The sequence below is a fragment of the Pelodiscus sinensis genome, chromosome 6 (genome assembly GCF_049634645.1).
Source record: "Pelodiscus sinensis isolate JC-2024 chromosome 6, ASM4963464v1, whole genome shotgun sequence".
Taxonomy (NCBI): domain Eukaryota; kingdom Metazoa; phylum Chordata; order Testudines; family Trionychidae; genus Pelodiscus; species Pelodiscus sinensis.
In genome coordinates, this window is record NC_134716.1 from 7,901,766 (window position 1) to 7,917,525 (window position 15,760).

Below are 15,760 nucleotides of genomic sequence, written 5' to 3' on the forward strand. Positions count from 1 at the left end.
ATCAAATATCGCTAAAGCATTTGCTAAATGTAAATAGCTAAAGAGTAGGTTGCGCTCATTGCTTTGTAATTAACTGTAATTTACATTTGAGCAATTGATTTATAGCCTCGCTGAGCGCTTGACAACCTAACTCTCCTCTGGGTTTAAAATGGCTGTGGTCAAAGGATAAGAAATCCAATGTCCATATTTTAAAACCAGTAGCAGATCCATCAGCCTGACCCATGAATGCCAATGTCCTTTATGTGCAATGCCCGCAGTAGCCATGAAAAGATAGGGAACTAAGCTACTGTATTACATCATGAACAAAACTGGATTTAGTTTCTCACGCAAGAGGTTCTCAAAGTATTGTCAGACTCTATATCCCTCCGTAACCTACTTCCTGTTAGATGCATGAAGGGTTCACAAGAATGCACTAGGTTGGTGCCTCCCTGCAGCCAGTGAACCCTTTTCCCCCGAGAGGTTGTACTAGAAAATGGTCTCTTAGCCCCTACCTGTCACTGGATATCTTGGTTATATTTTCCCCTCAATTCTCGTTTAGCATAGTAGGCACAGAGTGCCTGTGAAAATCCCAGATTCCTAATCAGAATGAGAACATGGACAATTTGCCAAGATGAACGCACAATTTGGCTTCTGCTAAATTCACTCGTGTGCAACAGCTGTTGCACTAGTGCACGTCCAAATCCCAACTGGCACATGCATGACATGCGTTATGAGGGAACAAGTCAGACACGTGCACTTCTACCTGGATGGCTGTTCATAACCTGGGCCTACATGTCCCCAACCATACTGATGGTGTGTGATGCAACAGACACATAACGCATGCTCTGAATATCTTCTCATTTTAGGAGTTATGGGCAATTTAAATCCCGGTCAGTTAGGCTACCTCTGTATGACAAAGTAGGGGTGCGATTCGCAGCTTGCTTAGACTTACTCTAAAAATAGTAGCATCGCCTCAGTAGCAGAATCAGTAGTGGGGTCGTGAGCTAGCTGCCTTGAAGCCGGGCCCAGAGAGTTAAGGCAAGTTTGCACTAGAAGCAGTTATTCTTATTCCTACCTTTTCTTAGGGTGTGTCTTCACAGCAGGTCTTAACTCAAAATAAGCTAGGCAAATTGAGCTACGTCAATTACTTCTTTGAAAAACGCTTATTTCGAAATTGGGAGCACTGATTTCTAAACAGAGCACTCTTCCTCTGACTTCCCTTACTCCTCGTACAATGAGGACTACAGGAGTTGGAGTAAGAAGTCCTCCCACTTGACAGTATTTTGACATTATTCTGAAATAATGTTGCTGTGTCGACAGACCTTAGTGTGGTTCTCTCAAAATTTGTGTTCTTGTGCATTTTTCCCATGCCTCCAAACCGATCCACTGAACTTCCCATCACCTCAGTCAGCAAACAATGAAACGTCTTTCCTGCTCAGGAAGATTCCGAAGAGGCAGAAATTGAAAAGTTTTAGGAATGAGGTGTGGTGCCAAGAGAAGACCAGTGTTCGCTGCACTTGCCTCAGTACAGAACAGGATGCTATTCTTCATCTAGTCTTTGCTAGTCATGTTATAAAATGACATGGCAAGATCATATACAATGTACAGCTCAGTGCCTGAGGCTACGTCTAGACTGCAGGCTTCTTTCAGAAGCAGCTTTTCCAGAAGAGATCCTCTGGAAAAACTCCTTCTGAAAGAGCACATCCACACTGCCAAAGCACATCAAAAGCGATCTGCTTTTTCGACAGAGAGCGTCCACACTGAATGGACGCTCTCCTGCATGTAAACTGTAATTGCTATGAACGGAATGGCCACCAGAGCAAATGTGCTTTTTCCTCTTTCCTCTTCTTTCAAAAGAACGCCCTCTTCCCCGCACACACACTCCTTTTTCCGAAACAGCTCTTTCAGGAAAAGGCTTCTTCCTCGTAGAAAGAAGTTTACCAGCGTCAGAAAAACCCCTCTGTTCTTTCGATTTTTATTTCGAGAGAACGCGATTGCAGCATGGACATAAGTGAAGTTTTTTCTGACTCTGTAGTATAGACATAGCCTGAGGCAAACTTCATATGGATACTCAAAAGCTGTGTGTGGATTCCTAACAGGTTTCTTTTAATAGTTTGGTGGTCGCATAAGCAGAGCAGTCATCATTTAAACCATGCACTGGGGCTGAATAAGCTGCAGGAACGGAACGCAGGGCTTTTCCCTGAAAAATATATAGGCCTCCTAGCATTTGCTCTAGAATGAATTTGCTGATAGCTGTCAGTGTTCGATCTTACATCCTTCCTTTGGCGCAGCCAGAGGGCGATAGCTCCCTAAATGCTGGAGACCAACCGACGGTCTATCCAGGATGCATGTACTTACCCACGGTGGTCATCACATTACACATTTCTGATCTGTATTTCACAAGCACAGGGGCTGTTTTTAAGTTCCAGGAGCATTTTGCAGTCAACGTCTACCCTGAGCCACTAGGAATGCTAAATATCAGTTTAAAAATTACAACATAAATCCGTTAGGTGTCTATTTGCTTTGGAACGGATGGCATTGACAGCTCAAAATCTGGCCCATTTGTGTGACTCACTATGAGAATTACCTCCCTGAACTCCACAGCTGTTTGTTCATTCCTTGTCTGCTGATTGGCCAATAAACTTGAAGCCATGTGGCCCTTCATGGTCTCTGGAGACGCATGCATCCCTTCAGAGCTCCAGCAGGGGGAAATTGCTTCAGATGTCTACCTTGGCTGCCTGCCCTACAAACTGTTCTTCTTTAGCACTCCCCATACTTAGGGAGTCCCCCGCTGCAAGAAGCTGTTGCGGAGGACAGAGACTGAAGAGATACCACGTCATAACTGAACTGGCATTTTATTAAACAGTGAGTACCTCTTCGCAATCACAAGTGACCACTGTTCCCAGGCCTCCAAAGCAAAGATTAGCCACTTCTACAATGAATAAACAGGGCAGTATCAACACCTAGCTGCAATTACTCATCTGTTTCATACTCATCCGTAGCTACCTTTGTAGCTGATTTAGCAAATTGTTGCTCAGGGATTTCTGTGCCTCTGGACATGTGGGTACATCAAAGATTGTTTCTAGTCCAGTACAAAGCCTCATTCCCTTTGATTTTTACAGCACTGGACAACAATGCATCTAACTGGATAAAAGGCTTATTAACCCTAACTACACTTTTGCCAGAAAACTCCAGGTCAGCAGCCTATAGCTGAATCTGCAGCATTTTAGGTCATTTAAGCAGACTAAAATCATGGAAGGCCAATCTGCAGTAAAAAGCTTTCCTAGCCAAGTCTCCAAGGTACTGTTAATATATATAGCACAGAATAAGTATTGAGAAATACCAGTGCTCCCCCTACTAATGATTCACTTCTTTCATCTGAAGAAGTAGGCTGTGCCCACGAAAGCTCATACCACCATCTACATGTTTGGTTAGTCTCTAAGGGTATGTCTAAACTACATGGCTCCGTCGACAGAGCCATGTAGATTTGTTGTTTTGGCAAAGGCAAATGAAACCACGATTTAAATGATCGCGGCTTCATTTAAATTTACATGGCTGCCGCGCTGAGCCGACAAAAAGCTGATCAGCTGTTTGTCCGCTCAGCGCGCTAGTCTGAACGCTCCCCTGCTGACATCAAAGCCCTTTGTCGGCAGCCCCGGTAAACCTCATCCCACGAGGAATAACGGGGCTGCCAACAAAGGGCTTTGATGTCAGCAGAGGAGCGTCCAGACTAGCGTGCAAGCCGACAAACAGCTGATCAGCTTTTTGTCGGCTCAGCGCGGCAGCCATGTAAATGTAAATGAAGCCGTGATCATTTAAATCGCGGCTTCATTTGCCTTTGCCTATGTGTCTAATCTACATGCCTCTGACGACAGAGGCATGTAGTCTAGACACAGCCTAAGGTGCTGCAAGAATACTTGTTGTTTTAAATTTTTCCAGTTACAGACTAACACAGCTACCTCTCTGAAACTTTTATTCACCTTTCAGTTTGACTTCAAATTATAAACAAAATGGAATAGTAGGTTCTTCGGTTATACTTTTAAATGAAAGCTGGAACTCTCTTCACAGGACTCCAGCTGCTTTAAGATACACACCAAATTTTGTGAGCCATAATAAAGAGTTTGCAACCATGGCTTGGTATAAATATAATGATGTTTTGAGGGTGGCAGAGTTTTCTCAAAACACAGCCAGAAGTAAATATTAAAGGAATCCTTGTTGACTTGAAAAAAAATTGCCTTTTCATCCAATAGTTTCGCACTTACTTTTGAGGCACAGAACACTTAACATTCTTGTGCCTGAAGGAGATGAGAGAAAAAAAAGTCTCTATTATTTTCCAAGTCCATTTTTTTGTATGTGACAGCACTTTGCACAGAGTCCATTTCTGCTGAGATCAGCTGCACTTAATGTCTCATGCACCAGTATAATGGTGTCTCCCTCATATGTTCTTCAGAGAGGAATTCACCGTCATGCTCTTCCCAACACCTCATGAAAGGCTGTTTACTAGTAACTGCAACAAAGATGCTGTCAACTTTTAAATCTGCAGTTAGCTGTATCCTCTCCTTTTAACTTCTGAAGAAAGCAGAGCATGGGGGAAGGGATGAGGGGAGTCTGGGGTAGCTCCCTCTTTCTGGAGCCAGGCAGTATCTGAAGAAACAGAAGAGTCCCCTGTTCCCTGCACGCACACACCACTTGACCTTCCTAGAAGATGTAGGTACTGGGTAAATCAAAATTTCAGTGCAAGTTTCCCTACCCATAAAATGGAGCGACTGACTGACTTCTCACAGGTGTTATGAAACAATGTTTGCAAACACTTAGCAATGAAAAGCATTAGCTAGCAGCACTAGTCCAAGATAAAAAGATACTGAAAAGCTACTGAAATTCACCCAGGTACAGTGTCAACACAAGAGCTATGCACCAATGAAACCCCACTGATCATCAGGATCGGACCTGGGGTCTACCGCATGTCAGCCATTTTACTTGGACTTCACACAGGAATTTAAAGAGACGAGTAGTGAAGACAATGCATATGTGAAAAATATCCACACCGAGAAGTCTGGAAACAGACACCCCCCCCCCCTGTTCCTCCATGGAGCAGAGACTGTAAAAGTACCATTTTCTACAAAAAACATCCCCTCCATGAAATCTCTCATCTCTTCCTTGAAGAATGGGAGACTAGTCCAATTTTCATGCCCATTTAGTCCTTGACCCTATGTCATGCCAAAATTGGTTACCCATCAGGCCTCCAATAGAATGTAATGTGGACACCTCGAAAATGTCACCAGAGGGCAGGACCTTTCATTCAGCTTCTCGCCACCTGAATTGAAGTTGAACTGGGAACATCACCACCAGCCCAAGCAATCCCTGCCATTTATGCCTTCTGGTGCTTTAAAATAGGATCCAACCCCATGTAGGTATGAACAAGCTTACATTTTTAAACAGGTAATAAATCACTAGAACAAGGTACCACGGCTCATAGCGGGTTGTCCAGTACTGGCCATTTTTATATGCATCTGACAAAGTAGTTTTTACCCACGAAAGCTTATGCCCTAATAAATCTGTTAGTCTTTAAAGTGCCACAGGACTCCTTGCTGTTTTTGCAGATACAAATTAAACACGGCTGCCCCTCTGATAGATGACAACTGGGAGTTTTTCTAAGAGACTCACTCTAGGAATTGTTCTGAGAATGTTCTAGAGCCTGGTGTTATATAGGAGGTCAGATGAGATGACCACAGTAGTCTCTTCTGGCTCCAAAATCTAAGCATCTCTATGAACATCTCCCTCCAAAAGCCCCACCCCACAGGTTCACACCGCTCCAGTTTCCCTTTCCACTTCAGGCAGTCATAGTAATCAAGTCACCCCTCAACCTTCTCCTAAGCGCATGACCCTTTCCTCAAACCTGGGCTGGGCTTCACCAAGAGACCAGAACGCAACCCCGCCTGGATTCAGGCTGCTCTCAGGCTCAAGAAGAATTTTTTTTCGCAGCCCTAGAGCAGATCCTAAGAGTATGTAACTAGTTAACTGATCCTGAAGTGGCATGTGTCTCTGCAATGAGGTCTATAATCCCCCTTTTTTTTTAAACACCTGTAAAATCTGTGTAGCTTTCTTTAGAGCAAAAAAAAGATGTTACTCAAAGCAAGCAAGACAAATTACTGAGCTGGTCTCTCTCTTCCTATTTCTTAGCTCCACCACCCTTCCCAGGGATTTCGCTTTGGGACGGTGAGAGAAAGCAGTGCTGAAGACTATGTCAGACAGAGCTTCCCAGAGATGCATGAGTACATGAGACGGTACAACGTGCCTGCAACTCCAGACGGCGTGGAACACCTGAAGTGAGTCTCTGCACGCTAGCATCTTGTGATCACTGACTGATCAAAGAGCGCTTCGTTTCACAGTCCTGGGCTGCACGAAGGCCCTAGTCCAAAGCTCCTAGGAGTCAATGGACCTCTTTCCCATTACTTCATTGGAGACTTAGTTATTCTAAGTGTCTTCTGTACAGGTTTTCCTCCATTCATCTTACTTTATATATAATACCAGAGGATTTACCTGGCATGTTTCAGGTCCTTAACCAAAATATTTTTTGGTTTTCTTCATTTAAATCATTGATCTGGTGTGGGGCTGGGGTCAGGGAGTAAGCATACAAGCTGCCCTGGGGAGAGAGGACTACCCCAACACTCTCCGACCACAGCAGCTTGGGGCCAGGTGAGAAGCACCTCTCCATGGCTGCTGTAGCTCCAGCGGGCACAGCGGTGCATATCCCTCAGCCAAGGGACAGACAGGCACACAGTCAGACAAACTCTCTCAAATATCTAGTAGATAGCTGTTCCTTTCTCTACCTCTGCCCTTTGCTGCCCCAATGGAGGTATAGCCGTCCCAGTCCCCATTTCTGGCCCCTTTCTGCCCCCTTGTGGTCAATGTACAGTATAACTGTGCCTGCTAGCAGACTCCTCCCTTTCCATTTTATGAGAAACAATCATATTCCAGGCATATCTCATTGTTCAGGCACAACCAAACCCTGACCTTGCTTTTAATTTATTAGAGGAAGTGGCATACCAAATTTGGTGGTCCTAGCTTTTATTATTTAGGAGGCATTTTTGAACAGACACACAGATTGCTGGACAGACACACACACACACTCAAATATTAAGTACATTTTTCAAAGGGTTAAATAAACTTGGATTGTCTAGATCATGTCCAATTTTCCATTTTCAGAGGCATCATGGTTGTATTGCTCTGGCATGGAGGACAACAGGGCAGAGTTGGGGAAGAAAGTACAAGCTCATTCTCCCCATCGCTAAAAGGGAACAAGGAGTAACAATTACAGCATGGAGAGTACAGAGAGGCGCTCACTCTTTGCAGACAAAGCAACCTTTTGCAGTGCCGCGATGGGTTGAAAGATATTCATTGGGCAGGAGGCGCTGTCCAGAAGGCAGTGCCAATAAAAACAAACATTAGAAATCTTGGTGCCACCCACAATCATACTTGTGCCCCAAACAGAGACTCTTTAGAAAGATTTCAATAAGAACAGCAGTGACACAAAATTGATAGACAATTATCAGCTCAGTCTCACATTTCCAGCAAGGCGTGTGGTTTCGAATACATTTCCCTCTCAATGTTCTGCAATTGATTATACACATGACTAGATTGGAGGCTACAATCATGGTCATAATTAGCCACAGGTTGGATCCCCAGGGGATCTGTATAACAAATTGCCTGTGATTACATTGTTTAATATTTTAGGGTACCCTGATTTTATTTTCATGAGTAACTCCTAGCGCACTTGCCACATCCTCAGTAGATGTAATTCAGTCCCATGCCAGTCGGTGGGTTTGTGACACTTCTACCAGCTGGGGATTTGGCCACTTGATGGTTTCCCTTGATTGGATGAGAACATGGGGAGCACATTTCCATACATGCAGTCACAGAACCTTAAAATGTGCATTCCATAAAACATTCAAACCAGGGAAACTCTGTCATGTGAATGTGCATGGGAAAGCAAAAAGCAAGCCTGGACGAAAGACATTCATGTTAAAAGAGCAGCAAGGTATTCGTGGAAAACCTTGCCAAGTGCTCAGCTCTTGCTTTTACCATACAGTAGATCAATCTTAGAAGCAGCAGTAGGAAACTGAACCTGAATGACAGCCTTAGATATTTCTTGTTTCCTCCTTTGTGTGCTACTGTGCAAGCAACTTAAATTTGATTCTCACCCTATTGCACTTTCCTTCTTCCAGGTCAATGATATGATATAAGACCTGGTTCTTTTGCGGATATTCTGCTAGTCAGATCAACCTCTCTGCACATGAGTCCTTCCCTCTGATATTTAACACAGTTCTGCGTTGATAGCAGTAACCCCTGCTCCTCAGCATCATTAGGGTTATAAAGTAGGTTTTAGGTTGGGTTTATATATCAGAAGCTTCCTGAGAAGTACAATCTTGGTTTCCAACCCTGAAACAATAGCTTCTATATCGATGAGCACAACGGTGAAGCTTCTCATATTGGTTGCTTTCTTACTTTGATCTTCAACAACAGGCATGATCCAGAGAAACTAGATGCCTTCATCATGGATAAAGCGCTCTTGGATTATGAAGTATCAATAGATGCAGACTGCAAACTCTTGACAGTGGGGAAACCGTTTGCCATTGAAGGTATTTCAGACAGTATCTTTCTCCTTCTGATCCATCCTGCCTGCCAGCGTTGCATATAATTAATACAGACAGAATGAAAGATTGTGGGCCAGATCCTGACCCCACTGAAGTCATAGCAGAACTCCCACAGACTTCAGTAAAGCCAGAATTTCTTCTTATTTGTCTTTCAGTGTTTTCGTGTCAGCTCTCAAATTACTTGCATGTTACAGCCTCTATAGAAGAGGTGGAAGGGGCAGGGCTTGGAGCAAGGTGCACCCGCCCCACCCTGAGACACCCCCAGAGGGTGTGGCATCACACTCTGACGGTGATTTAAAGGACCATTGACGCAGTAGCAGTGCCGGTGGCTGGGAGCCCCGTGCCCCTTGGAATCACCTGGAACAATTGACTCCTTCACCCCGCTCCCCCACCTCAAGTCAGCAGGCCTGCATATTACTCTACAGAGAATGTACTGTAGTTTAATACTGTGGTAGTGTAACCCACACACCTAGGCTACGTCTAGACTGGCATGATTTTCCTCAAATGCTTTTAACAGAAAAGTTTTCCGTTAAAAGCATTTGTGGAAAAGATCGTCTAGATTGGCACGGATGCTTTTCCGCAAAAAACACTTTTTGTGGAAAAGCATCCATGCCAATCTAGACGCGCTTTTGTGCAAAAAAGCCCCGATAGCCATTTTCGCGATTGGGACTTTTTTGTGCAAAACAAATCTGAGCTGTCTACACCGGCCCTTTTGCGCAAAAGGGATTTTTGCCGGAACGGGAGCAGCATAGTATTTCTGCAAGAAGCACTGATTTCAGACAGTCCGAAGTTAAGTGTTCTTGCAGAAATTCAAGTGGACAGTGTAGACAACTGGCAAGTTTTTCCACAAAAGCAAAAGACTGGAAAAACTTGCCAGTCTAGACACAGCCCTAATGTAGCCCTAGTGTAGACGTAGCCTAGGTGTGTGGGTTACTGAGTAATGCAAGTGATACCTAGACCACAGCAACAGTTAAGATCAAGAGACCACCACAGCATGGGCTGGGAGCCAGCTGGCTTTTAGCTCAGAGGGTAGAGGCTCCTGTACCCCGCTTCAAAGGTCCCAGGTTCAAATCTGCCCAGTGACAGTTACAGTAGCACCCATGACCCCTCTTAGGGAATGCCCCTATATCTGGCACTGAAAACACACACAGAACAAAAGGCAGCCCTATCTCAAGGAGCTTGCCAGCTAATCTCAGGTGTATCTATGAGATGACAGCCTGCTGGAAGGTCACTTCGGGTATGTCTACACTACCCTCCTAGCTCGAACTAGCGGGGTAATGTAGGCATACTGCACTTGCAAATGAAGCCCAGGATTTGAATTTCCCGGGCTTCATTTGCATAAGCGGGGAGCCACCATTTTTAAAACACCGCTGGTTCGAACCCCGTGGAACAAGGTGTACCGGTAGTTCGGAATAGGAATCTAGTTCGAACTACCTAGTTCCAGCCCTGTGTAGCCGCGCTGCACGGGGTTCGAACCAGCGGGGTTTTAAAAATGGCGGCTCCCCACTTATGCAAATGAAGCCCGGGAAATTCAAATCCCGGGCTTCATTTGCAAGTGCGGTATGCATACATTACCCCGCTAGTTCGAACTAGCGGGGTAGTGTAGACATACCCTTTGTGATTAGGGGAGTGGCCCTTATAAAACAAAAAAATACTGAGACAGAAATTTCCCCAAACATTCAAGTAACTCTGTGGTAAGTGGGGTAGACTATTGACATAGAATGGGATGGTGTTTCTTCATGAGGACAGCAACTGCATATCCTGCAACATGATCTATGCCAGCAATGCCCCACTGCCATGCATATTGGCCAAACTGGATAGCTTTTACCACCAAGGATAAATGGACACAAATCAGACATCAGGAATGGTAACACAGAAACTTGTAGGGGAACATTTTAACCACACTAGGCTCTCAATCATGGATTTAAAAGTAACCATTTTTTTTTAAAACAAAGGAATTTCACAAGCCAACTACAGAGAGAGAGCGGAAAATTGACCTTCATTTGAAAATTTGACACTGTTTCCCTAGGCCTGAACAAAGTCATTAACTGGATGGTCCATTATAAAACCAGTTTTCCTTACATTTAACATCTCATTGACATCAAAAGTTAAGTATGGGACACTTCCAGTCCACTCATTTGGCCTCATTAGCACCAGCATTACAATTGACAGGTACCTTGTTTCCCCCACCCCCTCCCTTCTTTTTCTGTTATGAGTCTGAGTCCCTCTTTTTTCTCCACTCAAGCTCATCTGAAGAAATGGGTTTTGCCCATGAAAACTCATGATCCTATATTATATAGATATTTGTTAGTCTTTAAGGTGCCACAGGACTTCTCGTTTTTATTGCTGCTGAAAGACTTCTCACCCATACTAACTACTAGACAATTAAAAACTCCATTTTCCTGTGTAGGCACACTCACCACCCCCAAAATGGATTTCTACGATCCTCCCTTTCAAACAGTCACGCTTGATTATTCAGCGGGGGTTGGAGCTTGGTTTAGCATAATTAAGTGACCCTCTCCAATTATTTGACCTCTTTAAATGCCAATATGGGAACAGAAAGACACCAACAGCTTCACAATGCAGCCTGAAAGCAAAATAGTCAACAAAGGGCTCCAGCCCTGCAAAACACGTTAGCAGCTATTAGACTTCAGGCTTCATTTTTGTGATGGGTGGTCCGTGGAAATGATTTTCTCCTCCCACTCCCTTCCACCAACAGTCAATCCAGTAACACCATCACAAGGCAAAGCGACCTCTCTCAACATCTAAACAGGGAACAAAGCTAATGGAAGCCAAGTAGTTTAATCATTATATCTAGAGGCACCAAAGATGCCAACCATATAGCAAATCCCCCTTTGACATTAAGTTTGTCATTTTATAGCACAAAGGGACATTAAAAAGCAATCCATTTTTATTTCCCACCAGGGTTATAATGGTCATAAACCTGTCAGTCCATCAGCAGTTTGGGTTATACTCCATTAAGTGTACATGTGAGGAGGACTAGCTTTATGGAGAGAGCTACAAAATTACTAAACTTTGAATCCTTTAAAGTCAGGAACAGTAAAAATAATCAACTCAGGACCTATAACTTCTAGCATCAAAATGCCCCATATTGATAGCGCAGATTGTGCTTGTTATTTTGTGCTGTCCTTTGTGTTTTCCCACACACAGAGTAGTCATATTCTTCCAGTCCCAAGTTCATTTCTTTTAGATTAAGGAAAATAAAAGACCAGAAGTGCATTTTCCATCTTGGAGCAGTGTTTATGTCTCCTCTGTGCAGCTTGCTACAGAGGCTGCAGGACATCGAAAAAGTAAAACAACATCTCTCTGATAGAATACTTTTCATCGGTGGATCTCAAAATGTTTCACAATTGGAGGTCAATTTCACTTTCCCCATTTTAAAGATGGGGGAAACAGAGGGGCAAAGTGGCTTGCCTAAAGTCAACTATTAGGCCAGAGGCATAGCCAGGAATAAAACTGATGTCTCTGAGACCCAGGGCAGTGTTCAATCATCTGCCCGCCCCCCAAGTTTTTAGAACTGTCAGGTGCAATACACAGATGATAAAGATGCCACCATTTCACAGCAACATACCCACAACAAAGCTACCTTGCTTCATCGAGTAACAAGGCACTTGGCCTGCAGACTTCCACGTGGTGTCTGGTTTGTATCTCCGTCTGTGTCCATGAAACATTTTGGGTATGGGACAGTAATTCCTCATTTAACACGTGTCCGCTTAACACGTTTTCAGATAGCACGATTTTTTTTAGGGAACTTTTTTTAATTACACGACCGTCCCCGGAATAACACAATTTCCCCAGCTGGTCCGTTGCGGGCGGCATCACAGGGCTTCCCCCGCCTCCCTGCAAAGCAGCGGAGGGTTTGCCGCTCACCACGCCATTCCCCGCTGACTCCCCCTCGCCGGACGTCTTGCCCCCTCTCCTCTGCCCCCACTTGCAGGCCAGCGGCTAGGTTTCCCCAGCTGGCCCGTTGCTGGCAGCTGCGCAGGGCTTCCCTCGCCTCCTTGCAAAGCAGTGAAGGGTTCGCCGCTTGCTGCGCTGTTCACCAGCAACCCCCCCTAGCCGGACGCAGTGCAGGTCCCGGCAGACCCATCACAGGGGCATACTCCCAACCCAATCCCCCTCCCCTCTCCTTCCCTTCCCTAGAGCCAAACACCTCCGCTCCCTGCTGTAACCCAGTCCCCTTTCTCCCCCAATCTTATGTCCCAGTCCCACAAGACACCACTGCTTGAAACGCAACCCCCACCTTTTCCATTATTTTCAATGGAAAAATTGACCCCGCATAACACATTTTCACTTAACTCCATCATTTTCTGAAACATCTATAGTGTTAAATGAGGAAATACTGAGAGACGAGGCTACAGTTTAAATAAAAGCACGTATCTAAGCTGCAAACCAAAAAACATGAAACCTCATACATCACGAGGGTAGCTGTACAAGCAGTTGGTAATTTCCCACTGGCAAATTACAAGGTGCGTATGCAGTTACTTGTTTAATGTGCACAACAGCATGCTTCAGGTGCACAAATTCGGCTATTTTTAAAAAAAGATAAAAGACAGTATTGTTTTTCCCCCTTGAGCATGGCATTCAACAATTAGAATTATTGAGTCTGTTTCTCACATGCACCAATTTTTTTTTTACAGAACTCGAAGTGTAAAAGGACTTTCAAGCAGATATACACATGTTCAAAAACTTCAGAGGGGTAGCCAAGTTAGTCTGTAACTGGAAAAACTTAAAACACAACAGTCTAGTAGTCCCTTACGGACTAACAAAACACGTAGATGGTCTCATGAGTGTTCATGAAATGAGGCATTCAGAAAACATTCATGTGCATGTTACAGTATCAATGTGTTGAATTTATTTAGCTTTGCATGCATGTTTTTGCAGGCCTCAGCAATCACAGGAGTAATTGTGTGTGCACCAATGCTGTTTGCATTACACGGTTTTGTGTTATGAATTCTCATTTGGGTTTGGTTCCTTTTACACTATAGATGAGCCAACACACAATCTTGGATCTGTTTTTGGACCCTAGAACTAAGCACAGTAACTAGGTGTGCCATATAGATACCTGAGGAATGTGTGTTGATACCAACTACTCATACGCAAACAAAACCAGCCACACACACACACCCCAAAAAACCCTTGTATTATATTTTCTCCTAGGCTATGGCATTGGCCTTCCCCCAAACTCTCCACTGACCTCAAATATATCTGAGTTGATCAGCCAATACAAGTCTCATGGCTTCATGGACGTGCTGCATGACAAGTGGTACAAGGTAGTACCATGTGGAAAAAGAAGTTTTGCGGTCACTGAGGTAAGCAACGTATTTAGTGGTCACAGAAACAACAGTGTCCGGAGTTTGCGCTGGCTGCTTGTTGTTTGGAAGGTTCATGGTACATAGACAAGAGTCTCTGGCTGGAAGAGGTTACAATCTAAGACAGGGATCCTCAACTTATTGCATGGGGGCCCACTGGGATAATCCACAGGCGGGATACAAGGCTGTTTACATTAAACATTTGCAGGCACGGCCCCCTGCAGCTTCCAGTGGCCATGGTTCACCACTCCCGACCAATGGGAGCTGCGGGATGTGGCAGCTACCCACTGTCTACTCTGGGCCCCAGTCCTGGGATCCTGTAGGTAGCAGCTATCTGTAAGGCCTTCTAAATAATTGCATTGCTGCTATAATTCCCTGGCCCACTTCCCCATGATGGCAGCACCTTCTTCACCCTTACCTCAGAGCCACGCCCTAGTGGAGTCCCAGCAAGAAGCCCAGAGCACCATCTTCTCTCCTCAGGGACTGAATTCCCTCTGTCCCAGCAGCTCTTATGCTGTTAGGCTGCAGAGCCCTGATGGCTTGGGTCCCACATAGCTACTGCAGGCAGCATGGGGGACCACTCTACTGTCCTTTTCTGGGATGGGGTGTGGCAGGACCACTAGAACTCCAGCAGGGGACCTCCGTGCCTAATCATCCACCCCATCACAGGTCTTTTTATTCTACAATGGGCATCTCATCTTTAGAGCCCTGCAAATCTGCAGGTATCCGCTTTATATCCACAGGTACGAATGCAGATATCCGCGGCTCATTTTTGCAGATCTAGATACAAAATTTGTATCCATAACCCTGAAAATCTGTGGATGTCCACTTTATAATCTGCAGGTATCCATATCTGTGGATAGGGATGCGGGTATCCGTGGCTCATTTTTGCCGATAGATGTGGATACACATTTTCTATCCACGCAGGGATCTACTAATATAAATGAGAAGAGAGAATTTTTCTTGAGAATATAGAAAGGTTAAAAGATTAAAAAGTGAATTTTAAAGAATTGGTCTTGAGGAACCTAAAAAGAGCTTATAGCTTAGACGTTATGTTTATTGTGTTCCAAAGTGCTCGACCCTGACACTAGCTATATACTCCAGCTCACAGGAAGTACACAGGGATGGATCCACTGTCCCTGCCTCATCTCATTCAGACCAACCCTACCCCAGCTCTCAGTGTTACCTGGGGGAACATAGAAGCTTAGCTTTGGAAGAGACTTAATGTCACCTCGTCCCACCGCCTGCCTGAAGCAGAACCAACTCCAGCCAAATCTGGGATATGGAAGAGTGACCAGACATTTCTACAATAACCTGATTTTGTGGGATTTCCATTTCTCCAGTTCTGCAGGCCCAAGTGATTCAGAGGCGCATCTAAATTCCTTGGTCTAACAGAACCACTGACGCTATTGGAGATTTATTGCTATTAGCATGTTCTAGACACTGGCCCAAACAGCCAGAAACAAACATCCTCAAACTTTGGTGGAGCGTGTATCTGACTCCATATCTACATTTTGCAGCTTGCAGCAGTGTTCATTATTGTCATAAATGTCAACATGAACCTAATTAACACTTCTTTAAGTGAGCAAAATTGACTGTTTCTTCTATAAAACCTATTATTCTTTTCTGACTAATGTTCAGCCCTATTCCAGAAAAATAGATTTCAGGGGCACGGGGAAGCTTATTGCAGGCAACCTTTGATCCAGTTTATCAGTAGACTGTATTTGTATCCAAAGGGAAATATTCTTATGGGGAAAGGCTAGTTTTTAATACAGCATATCTACTCTTGACAGT

At 44.4% G+C, this 15,760-nt stretch overlaps 1 protein-coding gene across 1 annotated transcript in view; it reads left to right on the top strand.

The window, feature by feature from the left end:
• GRIN3A (glutamate ionotropic receptor NMDA type subunit 3A) overlaps positions 1-15,760 on the top strand; it is an 89,856-nt gene that overhangs the window by 59,165 nt on the left and 14,931 nt on the right. The window contains exons 4-6 of the mRNA XM_075931378.1: positions 6,160-6,305; positions 8,503-8,618; positions 13,815-13,966. Coding sequence (XP_075787493.1) covers positions 6,160-6,305; positions 8,503-8,618; positions 13,815-13,966 — 414 coding nt within the window. The remainder of the gene's footprint in view (positions 1-6,159; positions 6,306-8,502; positions 8,619-13,814; positions 13,967-15,760) is intronic.